Source organism: Bufo gargarizans, chromosome 1, assembly GCF_014858855.1.
Source record: "Bufo gargarizans isolate SCDJY-AF-19 chromosome 1, ASM1485885v1, whole genome shotgun sequence".
NCBI lineage: Eukaryota > Metazoa > Chordata > Amphibia > Anura > Bufonidae > Bufo > Bufo gargarizans.
Window position 1 is genome coordinate 213,914,766 of NC_058080.1, and position 22,276 is coordinate 213,937,041.

Sequence of the window (22,276 nt, forward strand, 5' to 3'; positions counted from 1 at the left end):
GGACACACCCAGTGACATCACACACACACTGGGAAGGGAGTTAACCCTTCCAGCACCACAGAAGGGAAAACACACATATAGGGGAAAGTGTCCAACTGCCTCACACACTGTGGCTATTGCCGCTGGCAATGACATGGGTGGCAACCATGTCCAGGGAGTCAGCCCGAAGGCCGAGACAGTGCCACCACATGTACAGACTACAACAAACGTTGCCACGGGCAACCACAGTGCGGGGAAGGATGTCAGTGCACACCACAAAACACCGTGCACACAGACATACCAAAAGTGCATACACACATGCACACAACTCCCAGGGAACCGCACACAATGCTGTTGTCCGCGGCAACCGCACTGAGGCTAACTACATTATGCCTCAGCTGCGGTTGACACAACAACCCAAACCGCGGGCAACTGTATGCGGCTCCCCAGGAGTCACGGCCATAACCGTGGCCGTGACACTCCCACCCCTCAAAGCCCCCCCCACCAAAAAAAAACAACGAAACTGGTGAGGAACTCACACAAGGGGATGGGAGAAGGAGACGTCCACTCTCAGGACATGGTTCCCAGGAGGTCACTGTCAGCTGCATCCTCTCCCAGCTCACACTAGCCAGTCCGACGAGGCCTGCAGCCCGCACCAGCGACAAGGGATGGAACCACAGAGAGTGGACGAGGGGACTCTCCACTAACGTCCCCACTCCAGTCGCTGCCAGCAGACACTCCTAACCAGCACGCAGCCGGACCACTTACGGAGTGCTGCCAGCAAACGACCAGAGATGGGAACATGGAGAGGGACAAGGGACCACCAACACGGACACGGAAGGTACGGTGGCGGGGAAAAAGCCACCAACTGTGCCGTTAACGGTGATCCCCCCGGGACGCTCTCCCTCCGGAGAACGCGCATGCAGGCCACAAGAGGCTGGCCCTGCATGCTGCACCCTCTTTCGAAGGTGTGCACACCGCACACCAAACAACACCACGTGCAAGAAATCAGGGGGACGCCAAGCGAGGCAACGGTGAAGGGAAGGCGGGGAAACGCCACTCACCGCGCTGTCAGAGGCGAGACCCCCAGAACGCTCTCCCTCCGAAGAGCGCGCATGCACCCCTTCCGCAGACGGCGGTGCATGTTTTACCCTCTTTCGAGGGATTTGCGACATGAGATGCTGCTGTGGTCATACTGTCACGGCTGAGGATGGGGGAAACCCTCAGCCGTGCGATGCCAGGTGTTGTAGTGGCTACTCGGCCATGAGCACAGGATAGGGAGCAGGTCACCTCCTCAAAGCATCCCTAACCTGACCCTAACTCCTAACCAGCATGGGCCGACCTTTAAGGTAGGAGGGCCCATGCGCAGGAACCTCGGAGCCCTATCTTACCCTCCGCAGATCCCTGCGCTAGGAGCTGGGTAAACGACCTACTCCTCCTTGGCACAGAGGAGCAGGAGTCTCAATGGCCAAGCTGTTGGGAAAAGGGGAACACTAACAGACTAATGGAAATGGCAGGCGAACTAGGTAGTTCTACCAACCTGCCACAGCCTTGCTGACTGGATCCCTCAAGAGACAGGAATCCAGAACCATTAGCTGCACCAAAACATAGAAAGCTCCCAACAGAAGAACATACAACCTCACCAACATAAAGACATCAACAAGAACAATAATTTTATGACCACAGGGGTGGCTCTCACTGGCAGGTCATAAGCACAGGCGGGTGCTCCAGCCATGGATGACTGAAGCAACCTACTGAGCCATGACAGACACTCAGGCTATATAGGCCAAGAAGCCACACCCCACAGTCGGACACACCCAGTGACATCACACACACACATGGGAAGGTAGTTAACCCTTCCAGCACCACAGAAGGGAAAACACACATATAGGGGAAAGTGTCCAACTGCCTCACACACTGTGGCTATTGCCGCTGGCAACGACATGGGTGGCAACCATGTCCAGGGAGTCAGCCCGAAGGCCGAGACAGTGCCACCACATGTACAGACTACAACAAACATTGCCACGGGCAACCACAGTGCTGGGAAGGATGTCAGTGCACACCACAAAACACCATGCACACAGACATACCAAAAGTGCATACACACAACAACCCAAACCGTGGGCAACTGTATGCGGCTCCCCAGGAGTCACGGCCATAACCGTGGCCGTGACAGGTCTATTGGGAATGACGAGTGGTAATAGAGACCCTGCAGGACGTGTATGCAAAACTTTTGCGCGCGCACAGGTAGAACAAGAAGACACAAAATCCAATACATCCTGACGCAACCTTGGCCACCAAAAACGACGAGACAATAGCTCCAAGGTTGCTTTACTACCCGGGTGCCCAGCAAGTGCCGAATTATGATGTTCCTTTAATAATTTGAAACGCAGGTTTAACGGTACAAACAATTTCTCTGAGGCGCAAGAGACCGGGGCGACCCCCTGGGCCTCTAACACCTTCCCCTCCAGAGCAGAGTGTACCGCAGAAACAACCACTCCTCTTTGAAGAATGGGTACCGGATCACTCACATTACCCCCTCCAGGGAAACAACGAGATAGTGCATCAGCCTTGGTATCTTTTGCCCCAGGACGATAAGTAATAACAAAGTTAAACCTGGTAAAAAATAGCGACCACCTAGCTTGTCTAGGAGTGAGACGCTTAGCTGATTCGAGGTACAGAAGATTTTTGTGGTCCGTAATCACAGTGACGGGGTATACTGCCCCCTCTAAAAAGTGACGCCATTCTTCAAACGCTAGTTTAATAGCTAATAGTTCCCTATTGCCAATATCGTAGTTCTTTTCTGCTGCAGATAGTTTTTTAGAAAAGAAAGCACAAGGACGCCATTTGCCAGGAGACGGACCCTGAGACAGCACCGTCCCCACTCCCACCTCTGACGCATCGACTTCAACAAAAAAAGGCTGAGAGACATCAGGTTGGACTAGTACAGGTACCGAGGTAAACCTCTCTTTTAGAGAGGAAAAAGCAACTTTAGCGGCGTCAGACCATTTAGAAAAATCAGTCCCCTTCCTAGTCCTTCCTAGTCATGTCAGTAAGGGGTTTTACAATAACTGAATAATTTTTTATGAATTTCCTATAGAAATTCGCGAAGCCCAAGAACCGTTGCAGTGCTTTGAGGTTCTCAGGAAGATCCCAATCTAAAATTGCCTGGACCTTCCTAGGATCCATACGGAAACCTGAAGCCTGAATAACCTAGGAGTTGTATCTCCTGAACAGCGAAGACACATTTTTCAATTTTAGCAATTTTAGCATATAATTTATTCGTCCGTAGGACCTGCAGTACTTGTCTGACATGCACCTCATGTGTTCTCAGATCAGACGAATAAATTAAAATATCATCTAGGTATATTACCACAAACCTGCCGATTAGATGACTAAAAATGTCATTAACGAAATTTTGAAAGACGGCAGGAGCATTGGTCAGACCGAAAGGCATAACTAGATTTTCATAATGCCCCTCAGGGGTGTTAAAAGCTGTCTTCCACTCATCCCCCTCCTTGATACGAATCAGATTGTAGGCCCCCCTAAGATCAAGTTTGGAGAACCACCTAGCACCCGCAATCTGGTTAAACAGGTCAGGAATGAGAGGAAGAGGGTATGGGTCTCGAATGGTTATCCGGTTTAATTCGCGAAAATCTAGGCAAGGACGCAGACCCCCATCTTTCTTTTTAACGAAGAAAAACCCTGCAGCCACGGGTGAAGAAGAGGGTCTGATGTGTCCCTTAGCCAAGCTCTCGGAGATATAATCTTTCATGCCTTGTCTCTCTGGACCCGAAAGATTATATAACCTGGTCTTGGGTAATTTTGCGCCGGGAATAAGGTTAACCGGGCAATCATAAGGACGGTGAGGTGGTAACTTCTGACAACCCTTTTCAGAAAAAATGTCCTCAAAATCCGAAATAAATGTAGGTAGGGTAGTTATGGAGGCGACTAAGCAATTGCTATTTAAGCAATTTTCTCTGCAATGCTCACTCCACTCCGATATCTCCCTGGCCTGCCAATCCACCACTGGATTGTGCGCTTCCAACCAGGGAAGGCCCAGCACTACCGGAGTGGGAAGCCCCTCCAAAACATAACATGAAAGCATCTCATTATGGTGGTCCCCTACCCGAAGATGTAAATTATGAACAATGTGGGTGAGGTTTCTCTTAGACAGAGGAGCAGAATCAATAGCGAATATGGGAATAAGTCTCTGTAGTGTACAGAGAGACAAACCCATAGTGCGGGCAAAATGGGCATCTGTCAAATTTACCCCTGCTCCACTGTCTAGAAAGAAAGAAATAGTCTCCGTCTTAACACCAAAAACAAAAACCGCTGGCAGCACAAATTGCGATGTTCGCATGTAGGAAACATATACCCCCCGGCTGACATCCTCCACACAGCCTGGGGTTAGTAGTTTTCCAACGGTCTTGTTTCTGAGGAAAGAAGGACAGACATTAATGAAATGACCCCTCTCCCCACAAAAAAAACAAACCCCACGCCTACGGCGAGCCTCAGGAGGACGGACCTGACGAGTGGTTCCTCCTAGCTGCATAGGCTCGTCTAAGTCCATACATACTAACTGCTGCTTGGGAGGGGTTACCAATTGCTCAGTTTTTTTCAACCTGTCCCTAAGGCATCTATCTATTCGGATAGAAAAGGACATAACCGCATCAAGGGAAAAGGGGGTCTCATATAACGCAAGCCTATCCTTAACCCTTTCGGATACCCCAGAGCAGAACTGACTCCTGAGAGCCGGGTCGTTCCATTGGGTATCAGTAGCTCACCTACAGAAGTCAGAGCAATACTCCTCTACCGGCCGCTCTCCTTGTAGGAGTCTCCGTAATCTTGATTCAGCCAGTGCGACTCGGTCAGGGTCGTCATGTATGGGACCCAAGGCCCCGAAAAACTCACCCACTGACCGAATAGCCTGGGAATCAGTGGGTAAAGAGAACGCCCAGAATTGCGGGTCCCCCTGCAGCAGGGAAATAACAACCCTCACCCGCTGGACCAGAGGAGTAAGGGCGCAGTTTAAAATATAATTTACAGGCCTCACGGAATGTCAAAAACTTGTCCCTTCCCCCAGAAAATCTGTCAGGGAGAGGGACCTTGGGTTCTGCAACAACCTGGTTACCAGTAGCAACCGCTGGGCTTGCGGTCAGTTGTAATTGCTGCTTTTGCTGGAGGACCGACACCTTCAATCCTGCCACCTCCAAAGACAGGCCATGAAATTGTTTGGACTAGAGCAGCAATGGGATCCATACTGGATTCTAAGTAGGTACATTTTTATTTTATTTTTTACCTACACAAAATAAGGGCCAGATATAATGTAGTGACCGGCGTCACGGACAGGGAGGGAAAAGGGAAAGCCCTGCCCAAGGGAGAGGGAAAGGTGGTGACCCCTGACTCACCTTGCGGCTGGCACCTGACTGCCCTGACGTCCCTAGACGGGTTCCTCACCCGTGCGGCGATCACGTGCCTAAACCCTGGCTTTCCCTAAAATGAGCCCTAGATAGTGAACGGGCTGGTGGGATCGCTAGTCCGCACCACTGACACTAAGAGGGAAACACCAGGGAGAGGACAGACAATACAAACAAACACATAAACCCAGGTGGGCGACCACAGCAGACTACAAAGGTCCAACAGGGATCCGGAGGGAAACGTTCTGGACCAACAACCAGAGAACACAGCAATACAGCTCCAGTGGGTCAGTATAGAAGTCCAGGCAGGAAGCGCTATATCTGGCAACCAGAGAAATGTGAGAGGGGAATATAAGGAGGTTGGGAGTGCTGGACAAGGAACAGCTGAGGAGAAGGAGCTACGGATCCCTGAGTGAGCCAAAAAGGGTTGCAAAGCAAACCCAGAAAGCTACCATAAGGAAACAGCCCTATCTAACATAGAGCGCGCAGTCAACCGCTGCGACTTCCTGACCCCGGGTATAACGGAGTCAGGCGTGGTTCTTGACACCCTCGTGACAATGACAGAGTCTGGAGGTGGCGGCAGCATCAGGAGATCACAGAGTGGCAAGGTGACATACTGTGGAGGTTAGTGGCAATACCAGTACCTACTGAAGATGGTGGGTGAAGGAAGGAGCGCTTGGCTACAGATGTGTGGCATCAGGCGGGTAACAGCATCAGAATAGTATCTGAGGTAGGTAGCCAGAAGAAACCGGTCTCTTTTGTCAAATTGTTGGTGTGGCACCATGGATGATCTAGTCTGATGCATCAGGCATTGGTGTGTGGAAATCCTGGCTGATCCACACCTGATTCATCTTGATGCAGTGTTCTACTATGTGCTATATGTGGGCACTTTAAACTGTTGCTAAATGTCATTTCAAATGTATTGTGGTATCATGCTGTAATTTCCTTTAACAGGCTGGCAGTGTAATTTGCCTTTATTCGCCCCTAGGTGGTGTTGGCACCACTTATATATATATATAGCTGGGGGGTGTCTAGTCAGTGTGTGTGTTGAGGATGTAAATGAAGAGAGTAGAAAGTCAATGGAGGAGGTTGAAATTTGTTTTTCCACTAAAATAATTCACAAAAGATTTTACCGCATATAACTGCAGCGCTGAACGCTGCATGAAATATGTTTTTCCACTTAAATAATTCACAAAAGATTTTACCGCATATAAGTGCAGTGCTTAACACCTAATACAATTTTTTTCCACCGAAATAAGTCACAAAAGATTTTACCGCATATCAGTGCAGCTCTTAACGCTGAATACATTTATTTTCCACAGAAATATGTCTGTGAAATGCATTCTCAGTTCACGTCCGTGGCGGTTATGTGTTGAAAGCGTTTAGTGGCCTATTTCAGTACAAACAGAAAAATACATTCTCAGTTCACCCACAATAGAAAAAGAAAAACAATCACCCACGATACCTAGCTTCATGTCCCAGTTTGCAGGGCGATGTAGGACAATGCTCGTGAAGTCAGACCAATACAAGCAGGTGGTCGGTTGGATTAGATAATGCTTCAAGTTGGTTAAGCACCACCCTGTCTTCCACCAAGTCCAGTCTCAGTAGCCATTAGTTTAGTCAACACAATACTCACCCTGATCCTCCTTCCTCCCACCATGTACAGTCTGGCCAAACAAGTGATCCCACACTCGGATATTCCGAGGACCTCTTTTTATCGCCATTACTTGATTTGGCCCTCTCGCCAAGCACGCTTGAAGAGGGACATGAGATCTTGTGCCCTGATTCCCAACCTCTTGAGCATCCACAGTCACAAGAACATGACGGTGGGGAATGGCATGAAGTGTTTAATTAGGTGGATGGTGATGAGACACAGTTGCCAATGAGTCAACCACAATTACTGTCTCAAGAGGTTTATGAAGAAGATGAGAAACAGTTGTCAATCACTGAGGTTGTGGTTAGGTCAACAAATTTGGAGGATGATCAGAGTGAGGAAGTGAAAGAGGAGGTGGTGGACGATGAGGCCACTGACCCAACCTGGGAAGGTGTAAAGGAAAGCCGAGCGAGGACAGCAGTACAGAGGGGGAGGAATCTGCAGCACCGCAACAGGCTGGAAGAGGCAGTGGGGTGGCAAAGGGGAGAAGGTGGGCCACATCAAACAGGCCCGCAACTGTTTCATGGAGCACGCCCTTGTGGAAATCTTCCTTGCCAAGGGGTAGATGTTATGCAGTATGGCGCTTTTTGAGGAAAGTGCGGACGACAAAAGAATAGTAGTTTGCAACCTGTGCCATACGAAAATGAGCCGGGGCGTGAACACTAGCAACCTCACCACCAGCATGATATGCCACATGGCATCAAAGCACCGTAATAGGTGGGACGAACGCCTGGGTTCACAAAATTTGTGTCTGCGGGTCACACCACTGCCTCCTCTTCTCCTATGTTTTGTGCTGACAAATACCCTGTTGAAGGCGCAGGCCCGATGCCTCCTGCCATGCACCTGGAACTTTGCAAGCACCATCAGCAACCACATCCACTTCCGTGTCCCAATGCAGCGTACAAATGTCCTTACCCCAGGCCTTTGAAAGCAAGCAAAAATACCTAGCCACCCACCCACAGGCCATAGCACTAAATGTGCAACTTTCCAAATTACTGGCCCTGAAAACGTTGCCATTTAGGCTTGTGGACGCTGAGGCCTTCCGCAGCCTGATGTCGGCAGCCGTCCCGTGTTACGCAGTTCCCGGCCTTCACTATTTTTCAAGGTGTGCTGTCCCCGCCTTACACTAACATGTGTTCCGTAACATCACGCGTACCCTGATCAACGCAGTTACTGGGAAGGTCCACTTAACCACGGACACATGGACAAGTGCATTTGACCAGGGACGCTACAGTTCCCTGACGGCACACTGGGTGAATGTTGTAGAGGCCGGGAGTAAGTCGTACCCTGGGATGGCACAGGTGCTACCGATGCCAAGGATTGCAGGCCCTACGTTGATCAGGGTTTCCGCCAGCACCTACGTTAGTGGCTCCAAACCCCACTTCTCCTCCTCAGCCTCCTCCTCCACTTCCACCTCTGAATTTTCCACGTGAAGCACCAGTCAGTCATCAGTCGGTAGCTGGAAACAGTGTAGCACTGCAGTGGGGAAGCTGATCTGCTTAGGGCACAAACAGCATACTGCTGCAGAGCTATGGCAGGGGATAAGAGACCATACTGAGCTGTGGCTCTCGCCACTCAACCTACAATCAGGCATGGTTGTGTCTGATAATGGCCGTAACTTGGTGGCTGCTTTGGAGCTCGGCAAGCTGAAACACATCCCATGCCTAGCCCACGTGTTAAACCAATTTGCCTGAGCTACTGGTGAAGGTGCACCGTGTGTGTGCACATTTCCGCAAGTCATCGACAGCTTCAGCCGGTCTGTCAACGTTGCAGCAGCGCTTGAAATTGCCAGCTCACTGGCTGTTGTGCGACGTGAGCACGCGCTGGAACTCCAAGTTCCACGTGTTGGCTAGGCTGTGTGAGCAGCAGAGGCCAGTAGTGGAATACCAGCTGCAACATGGTCGTCACCTTTCCAGTAAGCTTCCGCTATTCACAAGCGAGGAGTGGGCATGGATGTCTGACCTCTGTGAGGTTTTTTAGAAACTTTGAGGAATCAACACACATGGTGAGCAGCGATAACGCTATTATCAGCGTAACCATCCAACTTATGTGTTTACTCAAACGCTCGCTGCTCACAATTAAGGACGACACTTTGCATGTGCAAGAGGTGGAAATGGGGGAAGACATTACACTGGGTGATAGCCAGACCACCCTCAGTTCGTCTTCTCAGTGCGAATTGGAATATGAAGAGGAGGAGCAGGAGACGGTTGCCTCCGCTACAGAGGGTAGTACCCATGGAAGTTTAATTCCATCTGTTCAATCTGTTCAGCATGGGTGGGCAGAAGAGAAGGAAGAGGATGAGGAGATTGAAAGTGATCCTCCTGATATCCTCATGACGACATCGAAGTCTTGCCTGTTGGTACTCACACATCTCTGACTTCATGTTAGGCCTCATGCACACGGCCGTGTTCCGCGGCCAAGAGCGGACCGTGGAAACCCGGCCGGGATTCCTGCTGACAGCATGAGCGCACGGTGTCATTGGTTGCTATGACGCCGTGCTCTTCATGCAGCCGCTGCTGTACAGTAATACACACGGCCGTGTGCATGAGGCCTTAGGCTGCCTTTCCCGCGACCCATGCGTTATACGCATTTTAAACAACATGGTTTACTGGTTTATCCTTCTCGACCCCCGCTACAAAAAGAACTTCTCATCTCTCATTCCTCTGGCGGAGAGGACGAGCAAAAAGGTGCAATACCAGAAGATCCTTGTTGAAAAATTTCTTACTGACAACTCTAGCGGCAGAGTCAATAGTTCCTTGGTCAACCAAGGAGGGGAAACGACAAGGGGAACACACAGCAGTTCCAACAGAGGCAGGATAACACTCTCCAAAGCCTGGGACAGTTTCATGACACCCCGCCAGCACCCTCACCCCAATGCGCGGCTTAGTGTCACAAGGAGGGAAACATTTTGGAAGATGGTGAAGGAGTACATAGCAGACCGTGTCAGCGTCCTCAATGATTCCTCAGTGCCTTACAACTACTGGGTGTCCAAGCTGGACACGTGGCACGAACTGGCGCCCTAAGCCTTGGAGGTGCTGGCCTGCCCTTTCACCAGCATTTTGTCTGAGCGGGTATTTAGTGCTGCTGGTGGCATTATAACAGATAAGCGTATCCGCCTGTCAACTGAAAATGCTGACAGGTTGACTCTTATAAAAATGAACAATACCTGGATTGACTATGACTTCTTAACTCTACCAGAGGAAATCTGATGAACATATAGGCACTTTAAATGTGTTGTTTATAATGTACTGAATACACTGTATTCCTATGCATCCCTTCCACCACAAACAAGGGTAAATGGCTGAATCTTCCTTTTCTCATCCTCCTTCTCCTCTTCCATCATATCAACACATGCTTATTCGTTGCATATAATGCCCTCACATATATGCCCTTCGCATATAATGTTTTACAGGATCATCTTACCAGCAGACTTTCATCTACAATGTTTTACAGGGTCAGCTGACCAGCAGGCCCTCACATATAATATTTTACAGGGTCAGCTCACCAGCAGGTCCTTGCATATCATTTTTTAGAGGGTAAGCTCACCAGCAGGCCCTCACATACTTTACAGGGTCAGCTCACCAGCCAGCCCTCGCATATCATTTTTTAGAGGGTTAGCTCACCAGCAGGCCCACGCATATAATGTTTTACAGGGTTAGCTCACCAGTAGGCCTTCACCTACAATCTTTTACAGGGTCAGCTCACCTGAAGGCCCTCGAATATAATGTTTTAGAGGGTCAGCTCACCTGCTGGCCCGCACCTACAACCTTTTAGAGGATCAGCTCACCAGCAGGCCCAGACCTAAAATCTTTTACAGGATCAGCTCACCAGCAGGCCCGCACCTCAAATCTTTTACAAGGTCAGCTCACCTGATGGCCTTCACATATAATGTTTTAGAGGGTCAGCTCACCTGCAGGCCCTCACCTACAACCTTTTAGAGGGTCAGCTCACCAGCAAGCCCGCACCTAAAATCTTTTACAGGGTCAGTTCAACAGCAGGCCCTCGCATGTAATTTTTTACAGAGTCAGCTCACCAGCAGGCCCTCGCATATAATTTTTTACAGGGTCAGCTCACCAGAAGGCCTTCACCTACAATCTTTTACATGGTCAGCTCACCTACAGGCTCTCACCTAATTATACCTAATAGGTAATTTGCATGCATGCTGCCTTGCTTGGATGTGGTAGCCATAGCCGTTTCTCAGGCTCCCTATCCGGAATCGAACCATGATTCCCCTGTTACCCGTGGTCACCATGGTTTGCCGCTGAAAATAACATCGAAAGTTGATATAGCAGACATCCAAATGGATCATCACCATCACGGGGACGTGCGTTCGGCCACAGGTTATCTAGAATCACTAATGCGGCAGCAGGCACCTCAAATCTTTTACAGGGTCAGCTCACCTGAAGGCCCTCGCATATAATGTTTTAGAGGGTCAACTCACCTGCAGTCCCTCACCTACAACCTTTTAGAGGGTCAGTTCACAGCAGGCCCTCGAATATAATTTTTTAAAGGGTCAGCTCACCAGCAGGCCCTTGCATATAATTATTTACAGCATCAGCTTACCAGGAGGGCTTCACCTACAATCTTTTACAGGGTCAGCTCACCTGTAGGCCCTCACATAATTATACCTAATAGGTAATTTGCACGCATGCTGCCTTGCTTGTATTTGGTAGCCGTAGCTGTTTCTCAGGCTCCCTCTTCAGAATCGAACCATGATTCCCCCGTTACCCATGGTCACCATGGTTTGCACTGAAAATAACATCGAAAGTTAATAGAGCAGACATCCGAATAGATTGTCGCCGTCATGGGGACGTGCAATCGGCCACAGGTTATCTAGAGTAACCAAAGCGGCAGCAGGCCCTCACCCATAATGTTCTAGATCAGAAGGCCCTTGCTCCAAATGTTTTTGAGGGTCACCAGCAGGACTTCACCTACAATTTCTTACAGGGTCAGCTCACCTGCAGGCCCTAACCTAATTATACCTAATAGGTAATTTGTGCGCATGCAGCCTTGCTTGAATGTGGTAGCCGTAGCTGTTTCTCAGGCTCCCTCTCCGGAATCGAACCATGATGCCCCCATTACCCATGGTCTACATGGATTGAAATAACATCGAAAGTTGATAGGGCAGACATCCTAATGGATCGTCGCTGTCACGGAGACGTGAGATCGGCCCCAGGAGTCACGAAAGTGGCAGCAGGTCCTTACCCATAATATTTTAGACGGTCAGATCAGCAGGCCCTTGCTCCAAATGTTTTTGAGGGTCACCAGCAGGCCATCAATCATAATTTTACAAGGCTGTGTATGATGCCCTCCTTTATGTGTAACAAAGAGTGTATTGGAGTGCCGGATCCTTGTAATTTTTGGCAACCTTTTCACTTAGTGCATAGGCTTTATGAGAGTAAGAGTCCCACTTAATTGTACCACAATGTGAATGAGGCCCTCCTTTATGTGATATACAGGTTGCCTCTTCCTTGTAATTTTTGGCAGCACTTGCACTGTATATACAAGTAAATATATAGGAAAAAATGCTTCCTAACAATTTTTCCTCTAAAATCTGTATTATCTTCGGTTTAGTGAGTATTATTGTCAGTCTGTAAAAGTGGCGTACTATTCGGGCAACACCATTCCTAGCAGCGACCTGGGAGTCCAACATGCATCCAGACATCCTCCCCATGCTGTTCCCGAACCATTTAGGTGGTGTTTCCATCATTTTCTGACCTTTTCCTATGAACCAGGCACCCTTCCCTCTTCAGAGCAGGGGGTGCCTGGTTTAATGCTCGGGTTCTGATGTTTTCTCAAGGAGACATAGAAGTGGTATTGTAACGCTGATAACGGCGTCATCGCCACTGGCCATGTTGGTGGAGTACTCGAAAAAGCGCAACAGGGCACACAGGTTTCACATGGTGGTAAAGTGGTGCTGTTCCGCAGTGCGACTCACCTGTGCGTGCTGCAGCTAAAACTCCACTATGGCCTGCTGCTGCTCGTACAGTATCTCCAGCATGTGCAAGGTGGAGTTCCACCTGGTGGGCACGTCGCATATGAGGCGGTGAGCGGGAAGGCTGAAGTTACGCTGTAGACCAGACAGCCGAGCGACGGCAGGATGAGAACGCCGGAAGCGCGCACAGATGGCCCGCACTTTATGCAGCAGCTCTGACATGTCGGGGTAGTTGTGAATGAATTTCTGCACCACCAAATTCAGCACATGCGCCAGGCAAGGGATGTGCGTCAAACCAGCTAGTCCCAGAGCTGCAACGAGATTTCGGCCATTATCGCATACCACCAGGCCGGGCTTGAGGCCCACTGGCAGCAACCACTCGTCGGTTTGTTGTTCTATACCCCGCTACAACTCCTGCGCGGTGTGGGGCCTGTCCCCCAAACACATCAGTTTCAGAACGGCCTGCTGAAATTTACCCCTGGCTGTGCTGAAGTTGGTGGTGAAGGTCTGTCGCTGACCGGATGAGGAGGTGGAAGAAGATGAGGAGGAAGCCGAGTAGGAAGAGGAGGCAACAGGAGGCAAAGAATGATGCCCGGCGATCCTTGGCAGCGGAAGGACGTGAACCAAACAGCTCTCCGCCTGGGGCCCAGCCGCCACTATATTTACCCAGTGTGCAGTTAGGGAGTTAGGGAGATATAGCGTCCCTGGCCATGCTTACTGGTCCACGTATCTGTGGTTAGGTGGACCTTGACACAGATGGCGTTGCGCAGTGCACACTCGATTTTATCCGATACTTGGTTGTGCAGGGAGGGCACGGCTCTCCTGTAGAAGTAGTGGCGGCTGGGAACGACGTACTGTGGGACAGCAAGCGACATGAGCTGTTTGAAGCTGTCCGTCTCCACCAGCCTGAATGACAGCATTTCAAAGGCCAGCAGTTTAGAAATGCTGGTATTCAGGGCCAGGGATCGATGGTGGCTAGGTGGGAATTTACGCTCTCTCTCAAAGGTTTGTGAGATGGAGAGCTGAACGCTTCCGTGTGACATGGTGGAGATGCTTGGTGATGGAGGTGGAGTTGTTGGTGGCACATCCTCTGTTTGCTGGGCGGCAGGTGCCAACATTCCTCCAGAGGCTGAGGAAGAGGCCGCAGCAGCAGCAGAAGAGGGAGCAGGAGGGGCCTGAGCCCTTTCTTGGTTTTGAAGATGCTTACTCCACTGCAGCACGTGTCTCACATGTAGATGCCTGGTCATGCAGGTTGTGCTAAGGTTCAGAACGTTAATGCCTCGCTTCAGGCTCTGATGGCACAGCGTGCAAACCACTCAGGTCTTGTCGTCAGCACATTGTGTGAAGAAGTGCCATGCCAGGGAACTCCTTGAAGCTGCCTTTGGTGTGCTCGGTCCCTGGTGACGGTGGCCAGTAGCAGGCGAACTGTTTTGGCGATGGCTGCTCTGCTTTTGCTCCCTGCTCCCGCTTTTACTACGCTGTTGGCTCGGTGTCACCACTGCCTCTTCCTCCGAACTCTGAAAGTCAGTGGCACGACCTTCATTCCATGTGGGGTCTAGGACCTCATCGTCCCATGCATTGTCTTCCACCCAGTCTTCCTCCATGACCTCCTTTTCGGTCTGCACACTACAGAAAGACGCAGCAGTTGGCACCTGTGTTTCGTCATCATCAGAGACGTGCTGAGGTGGTATTCCCATGTCCTCATCAGGAAACATCAGTGGTTGTGCATCAGTGCATTCTATGTCTTCCACCCCTGGGGAAGGGCTAGGTGGATGCCCTTGGGAAACCCTGCCAGCAGAGTCTTCAGACAGCATAAGAGACTGCTGCATGACTTGAGGCTCAGACAGGTTCCCCGATATGCACAGGGGTGATGTGACAGACTGATGGGCATGGGTTTCAGGCACCACCTGTGTGCTTTTTGCAGAAGACTGGGTGGGAGATAATGTGAACGTGCTGGATTCACTGTCGGCCACCCAATTGACTAGCGCCTGTACTTACCATCCTTAGAACGGCATTAGGCCCGACCAAATATCGCTGTAGATTCTGGCAGCTACTGGGACCTGAGTAAGTAGGTTCAGTAGGACGTGTAGCTGTAACTGAACGGCCACGTCCTCTCCCTGCACCAGAGGCTCCATCAACACCACCACCACGACCATGCATGTCTAATCCCAGATGTGCAGTATATCAGCCACCACCACGACCATGCATGTCTAATCCCAGATGTGCAGTATATTAGAGTTTTTTTCACTCTAGTAACCAAAAAGCTGTATTTCTGGCCTAAATGTGACAGTCACTTATGCATGTCTAATCCCAGATGTGCACTATATTTGAGGGGTTTTTCACCCCAGTAACCAAAAAGCTGTATTTCTGCCTAAATGTGACAGTCACTTATGCACGTCTAATCCCAGATTTGCAGTATATTAGAGGGTTTTTTCACCCCAGTAACTAAAAAGCTGTATTTCTGGCCTAAATGTGACAGTCACTTATGCACGTCTAATCCCAGATGTGCAGTATATCAGAGGCTTTTTTAACCCCAGTATTCCAAAGCCGTATTTCTGTCCTAAATGTGACACTCACTTATGCTTGTCTAATCCCAGATGTGCAGTATATCAGAGACTTTTTTCACCCCAGTATGCCAAAGCCGTATTTCTGGCCTAAATGTGACAATCACTTTTGCACGTCTAATCCCAGATGTGCACTATATGAAACAGATGTATTTTTTTCACCCCCGTAAACAAAAAGCTGTATTTATGGACTTGCAGACATGCAGATAGCCTGTGCTTGTGCACTATCGTTGCATAAAATGGCTGCCGATTATGTATTGATATTGACTAACTGAAGAAAAAAAAAGTTTGTTTTCAGTAGTAGTTGGCTCAGGGCAGGCTTAAAAAAATTGTGTACTGCACCAACCAAACACATTTGCTGTAGATCGCTGAGTAAAGAAGCAGTTCTGAATCTTCATAAGATTTCTCCCTGATCTCTCCCTCACAGCAGCTGCAGCCTCTCCCTACACTAATCCGAGCAGAGTGACGGGCGGCGCTACGTGACTCCAGCTTAAATAGAGGTTGCGTCACATGCTGCAGTTGGCCAATCACAGCCATGCCAATAGAAGGCATGGCTGTGATGGCCTTTTGGGGCAAGTAGTATGACGCTTGTTGATTGGCTGCTTTGCAGCTTTTTAAAAAGCGCCATGTAAATCGCCGAACACCGAACCCAAACTTTTACGTAAATGTTCGGGTCCGGGTGCCGAAAACCCTAAAGTTCGGAACGAACCCAAACTTTACAGTTCGGGTTCGCTCAACTCTAGTGCTAAACACAAGTCTGGACAATTCACTTGCCGCAGGGCAGGCCAGAACCTCCAAGGCATAAAAGGGAAAACACAGGCCATGTGTCCCATTTGGAGACCCATATGTTAAATGGGGCAGACTCATCAGTCAGTACGTGCAGACATGTGGACATGTACTCTTCCACCAAGCTGCTGAAACGTTGTCTCCTGCTAATACGGTCCGTATCAGATGGTGGTGCTGGATGTTGTGCCATCCACCTAGTCCTGCCCCAGAAGTGGAAGAGATTGAGTGCACTGATGCCCAACCACTTATGGATAAGGATAGGGAGGACCACCACAGCACGTCTCTGATGATGATGACGAAACACAGGTGTCAACTGCTGCGGCTTTCTGCAGTGTGCAGCCCAGCAAGGAGAGCAGGGTTGAGGAGGATGATGAGATCCTAGACCCCACATGGAATCAAGGGCATCTGGGTGATGTGTGCAGTTCGGAGGAAGAGGTGGTGGTCACAACAAAAGAGGGAGCAGGGGGCAAAAGAACAGTAACTGGCCCCTAATCAGTACGCCTGCTACTGCCCACACTGCCGAGGGACTGAGCATACCAAAGAAGTTCATCTGGCATGGCAGTACTTTAGGCAATGTGCTAACGACAAGATGGGTGGTTTGCACGTTGTGCAGTCAGAGCCTGAAACGAGGCAAAAAATGTTCTAAACCTGAGCACCACCTGCATGACCAGGCATCTAAATGCAAAGGAGAGGCATCTAAATGCAAAGGAGAAGCTGCAGTGGATTAGACACCTGACAAACCATGAAATATCTGATGCTCCTTCTGCTCCCTCTTTTGCTGTGAACTCAGCCTCTTCCTTCCCTTATAGAGCAACAAGGCCACCTGGCTCCCCACAAAGAGAGGATGTGACAGAACTGCCTCCACCAGCATTGTCACAGAGCATCTCCACACTGCCCATGGAAGCATTCAGCTGTCTTTCTCCAAAACACTGCAGAAAAAGTACCCTCCTACCCACCCGCGAGCCTTGGCCTGGAATTCCAATATTTCAAAATTCCTGGCCTTTGATATGCTACCATTACATCTGGTGGAGATGGACAGTTTAAAACCTAATGACACTGGCTGTCCCGCAATATGTGGTTCCCAGCTGCCCACGAAAGTGGTGGAAAAAAATCAGGTGTGCGCTTCACAATGCCATCAGTGGCAAAGTTCACATAACCACCAATACGTGGAGCAGTAAGCATGGACAGGGACGTTATATCTCCCTAACCTCCCACTGGGTAAATGTAGTGGCGGCTGGGCCTGAGGCGGAAAGTGTTTTGGCACATGTCCTTCCGCCACCGAGGATTGCTGAATGTTTCTCGTTGCCTCCTGTTGTCTCCTCCTACTATTCCGCTTCTGCCTCATCTGGTCAGCGTAAAACCACCATCTCCATCTGCACCACCAACTTTTAGCACAGCCAGGGGGAAATGACAGCAGCTGTTTTGAAACTCATCTGTTTGGGGCAGGCATTAAAGAACAGACTGTTGAGTGGTTGGTGCCGCTGAGCCTCAAGACCAGCTTAGTGGTGTGTGATAACGGGCGAAATCTTGTATCAGCTCTGGGCCTAGCTGGTTTCAAGCACATAACTTGCCTGGGGCATGTGCTGAATTTGGTGGTGCAGAGGTTCCAGACAAATTACCCCAAGATGTCAAAGCTGTTGCAGAAAGTGCGGACCATCTGTGCGCACTTTCGGTGTTCTCACCCTGCTGCTCCTCGCCTGTCTGCGCTGCAGCAGAAATTCTGCTTTCCCGCTCACCGCCTCATATGTGACGTACCCATAAGGTGGAACTCCACCTTGCACATGCTGGAGAGACTGAGCAAGCAGCAGCGATAGTAGAGTTTTAGCTGCAGCATCCATGGGTCGCTCTGCGGAATAGCACCATCTTACCACCAATGAGTGGGCTTCCATGCAGGACATGTGTGCTGTGTTGCGCAGTTTTGAGTACGCCACCAACATCGTTACAATCACACTTCTATGCCCCCTTGAAAAATTCTTCAGGCAATGATGGATGAGGTGGTAGCACAGAGAAAGAGGAGGAGGAAAAGGGGTTAATTAACATAGTTATAAGGCCAGTCTTCCACAAGTGGCTCGGAGGGTGGGTTTCTGCACCAACAGCAGCCAGGTACACAACTGTTCAGCAAGGGCACAGTTTTGGAGGATGAGGAGGATAATGAGGAAGAACTGCGTTCACAGCAGATTGGAAAGCAGCTCACATGCATCATTGGAGCCTGGCTAGGGGAATACAGAGGACACAGACAATACACCTCCGTTGCCTTGTCGTTGCCTCTGAGCAGCCTGGCACACATGAGCGAGTACATGCTGCAGTGCCTGTGCAAGAAACGCCGAGTTGCCCTGATTTTTACCAGTGCTGATTATTGGGTGGCCACCATGCTAGATACCCACTACAATGACAATGTGTCTTCTTTACTTCCGTCACTGGAGCATGATCGGAAGATCCGTGAATACAAGCACACTCTGATAGACACACTACTGACGATGTTCCCACCTGACGGATGGGCTCAGTGGAAGAATGGAAGAGGAGGATGTCACCAATGCAGCTGGGGCACTGCCACTACCTCAGAAGGGAGGGTTAGCATGGTGTGCCCTTAAAATAACTCAACACACAGCCATTAATGTCTAAACCACTGGCAGCTCATCAAGAGAATGCCAAGAGTGTGCAAAGCAGTATATATATGAGTTTCTGTCTGTCTAGAAGTCTAGATGTTCTTTATGCACGACCAAATGACTGGACCAATCTTCACCAAATTTTGCACACAGGTACATCAAGTGTTTTAGACTGGGTCTCAGCTCTCTAGGCTGTACCGTTTCTGAGATATTCCCAAACAATGACCTGCATTAGCCAAAAGAAGCCAGCAAGCATTTCAATTTTGGGGGGCAGGGGTCACTATTAAATGGATGGGCGATGTGGAGTTCACTGGTAAAGGGGAGGGCATCGTGGACGTCACTGTTAAAGGGGCGGGCACTGTGGAGGTCTCTGTTAAAGGGGAGGGCACTGTGGAAGTCACTGTTAAAGGGGCGGGCATTGTGAAGGTCACTGTTAAAGGGGCAGCCACTATGAAGGTCATTGTTAAATGGGTGGTCAATGTTAAAGGGGCGGGCACTGTGGAGGTCAATTTTAAAAGGGCGAGCATTGTGGAGGTCACTGTTAAAGCGGTGGCACTATTAAAGGGACGGGCACTGTGGAGGTCACTATTAAAGGGGCAGGCACTGTGGAGGTCACTGTTAAAGGGACAGGCACTGTGGAAGTCACTGTTAAAGGGGCGGGAATTGTGAAGGTCACTGTTAAAGGGGCAGCCACTATGAAGGTCATTGTTGAATGGGTGGTCAATGTTAAAGGGGTGGGCACTGTGGAGGTCACTTTTAAAGGAGCGGGCAATGTTAAAGGGGCAAGCAATGTGGAGGTCACTATTAAGGGGGTAAACACTGTGGAGGTCACTGTTAAAGGGATGGGCACTGTGGAGGTCACTGTTAAAAGGGCGGTCACTTAAAGGAGCAGGCACTGTGCAGGTCACTGTTAAAGATGCGATCATTGTTAAAGGGGCAGGCACTGTGGAGGTCAATGTTAAAGGGACGGCCACTGTGGAGGTCAATGTTAAAGTGGTGGCCACTGTAGAGTTCACTGTTATAGGGGGTTACTCTTCTGCTAGTAGATATATATATATATATATATATATATATATATAATCGAAGAAATAGGACTGCACTCCGGATTTTGATGAAAAAATCAAGTGGTTTTATTCACCCATATTTATGGCATATCTTGCGACGTTTCAGCTCTTGCGAGCCTTTCTCAAGCCTTGAGAAAGGCTCGCAAGAGCTGAAACGTCGCAAGATATGCCATAAATATGGGTGAATAAAACCACTTGATTTTTTCATCAAAATCCGGAGTGCAGTCCTATTTCTTCGATTATACTATTGGGGACTGCCGTTATCCCCCTTGGATTTTGCACCCACTCTTCAGGCTGGTGCTCCCGCTGGACTTTCTTTTTCTATATATATATATATATATATATATATATATATATGTATATATATGCTCCCAGCAGTGGGTAGACTGCATTACATACAGACTTTAACTGTACATGAACTGGAAAAAGAGAGCGAGCCAAAAGTAAAAACAGAAGGGGAGGTTTTACACTTGTAACCCCTCACTTTTGCAATGTCCCTGTTTGATTACATCACAGACTGAAGTGATACAACCTAATGAATAATAATATCATTCATTTTACACAGCAACAAAATGCCACAGAAAATGGAATGTCCATTACTGTTTTGTCCCCCTTAACCACTGCTGATGTTTTATAGATGTTTTCTATATTTACTGTAAATGCAGACTGCTATGTTGATACCTGCTTTGAAAAATTCTGAATCTTGCAGTATAATTATAGTCATTTATAATTTCAGGAATATTCCATAAGATGGTTAAAGGTATAGGGTAGCAGAGATTTAACATTAGGCATGATGGAACAGCTCTTCATAGAAATGTTCCCATTTTTATTTAGAGACCTGATATAGATAACTTGTTTGTATGGGACAATAAGTGTAAAGGCCACTTAATGTTTCCATATGTCCCATGGATCTTGAATAAGGCAGTATACAAATTGGTTGTCATTGTTGTAGTGATAGTTAGGGGATGGGAAAATGCCTTTAAAAATGTTGTCTCACTTTAGAAAATGACATTTATCATGTAGAAAAAGTTAATACAAAGCAATTACTAATCTAATGTATTATGATAGTCCATATTGTTGGGTTGATTGGTTTTTCCATCTCATTGTGCACTGCTTGTTTCCAGGGGTTACAGCTCATTTGCAGTTGTGGCCATGCTTGCACACTATAGGAAAAAGTTCTGGCCTCTCCGGTGGCCAGGATGGTGTGAGGTGCATAGACACCCTCATATATGTGCTGCAGTGGTAGTCGTAACCTCTGAAAATGAGCAGTGTTATAATGCAATGGAAAAATGAATCAAAGGAGGCAATATGGTCAATCACAAAACATTAGTAAGTGCCTTTTATTAACTTTGTCTACATGATAAATGCCACTTGCTGAAGTGTGATATTATGCTAGTATTATAGATGTACAGAGCTCATTCTCAAGTGGTTTTGTCAAAAGCCATGTGGAAGATGACAGAGAACACATTGACATTGGGATATCACATAAAGTTGTTTCAAATAAAGTCTGCGTTGCTACATCTTCAGAAAGACTGCTTACCTGTATGGTAGAACTTTCCAGAAAATCCCAAGTTAAATGTAAAATTAGTAATTTGTGTCCGAAGTAACCGCTGCGTGTCAAGAAGAGCCTGCAAAATACAAAATTTAGGATACAAATCTCAGGACACAAATTAGACTTAATGGAACTGTTAGTGTGCCAGATGCAACTCCATAATCATAATCACAACAGAGACTCTTTCTGTTTTCAGGAAGTCTGCAGAAGACTTGGAAACTAACACAAAACTAGAACATACCACTTCAGACATGTTTCCTTCTACTCTGGAAAAAAGAAGTGTTAATAGTTTATTTTATTAATTAACAAAATGCTAAGTGAATGAACAGAAATATAAATTAAATCAATATTTAGTGTGACCACCCTTTATCTTTAAAACAACATCCATTCTTCCAGGTACACTTCCAAATTGTTTTTTTAAGGACCTCTATAAGGAGGTTGTTTTTTAAACATCTTGGAGAACTAACCATAAATCTACTGTGAATGTAGGCTTGCTCAAATCCTTCTCTCTCTTCATGTAATCCCATACAAACATAATAATGTTGAGATTAGGGCTCAGTGCGGGCCATATCATCACTTACAGGACTCCTTGTTCCTTTGTACACTGAATATAGTTTTTAAAAAGCATCTGTTATCAAGATAAACCCTATTAAACCACACATATTGCCTTATAGGGTTAATCATGGTAACTAAAATCTTACATTTCTTTTGTCTCT

The 22,276-nt window shown here is 48.3% G+C and overlaps 1 protein-coding gene across 1 annotated transcript in view; it reads right to left on the reverse strand.

Moving 5' to 3' along the window:
- LOC122945932 (bifunctional heparan sulfate N-deacetylase/N-sulfotransferase 3-like) overlaps positions 1 to 22,276 on the reverse strand; it is a 550,006-nt gene that overhangs the window by 376,364 nt on the left and 151,366 nt on the right. Inside the window, exon 2 of the mRNA XM_044305192.1 lies at positions 21,549 to 21,636. Coding sequence (XP_044161127.1) covers positions 21,549 to 21,636 — 88 coding nt within the window. The remainder of the gene's footprint in view (positions 1 to 21,548; positions 21,637 to 22,276) is intronic.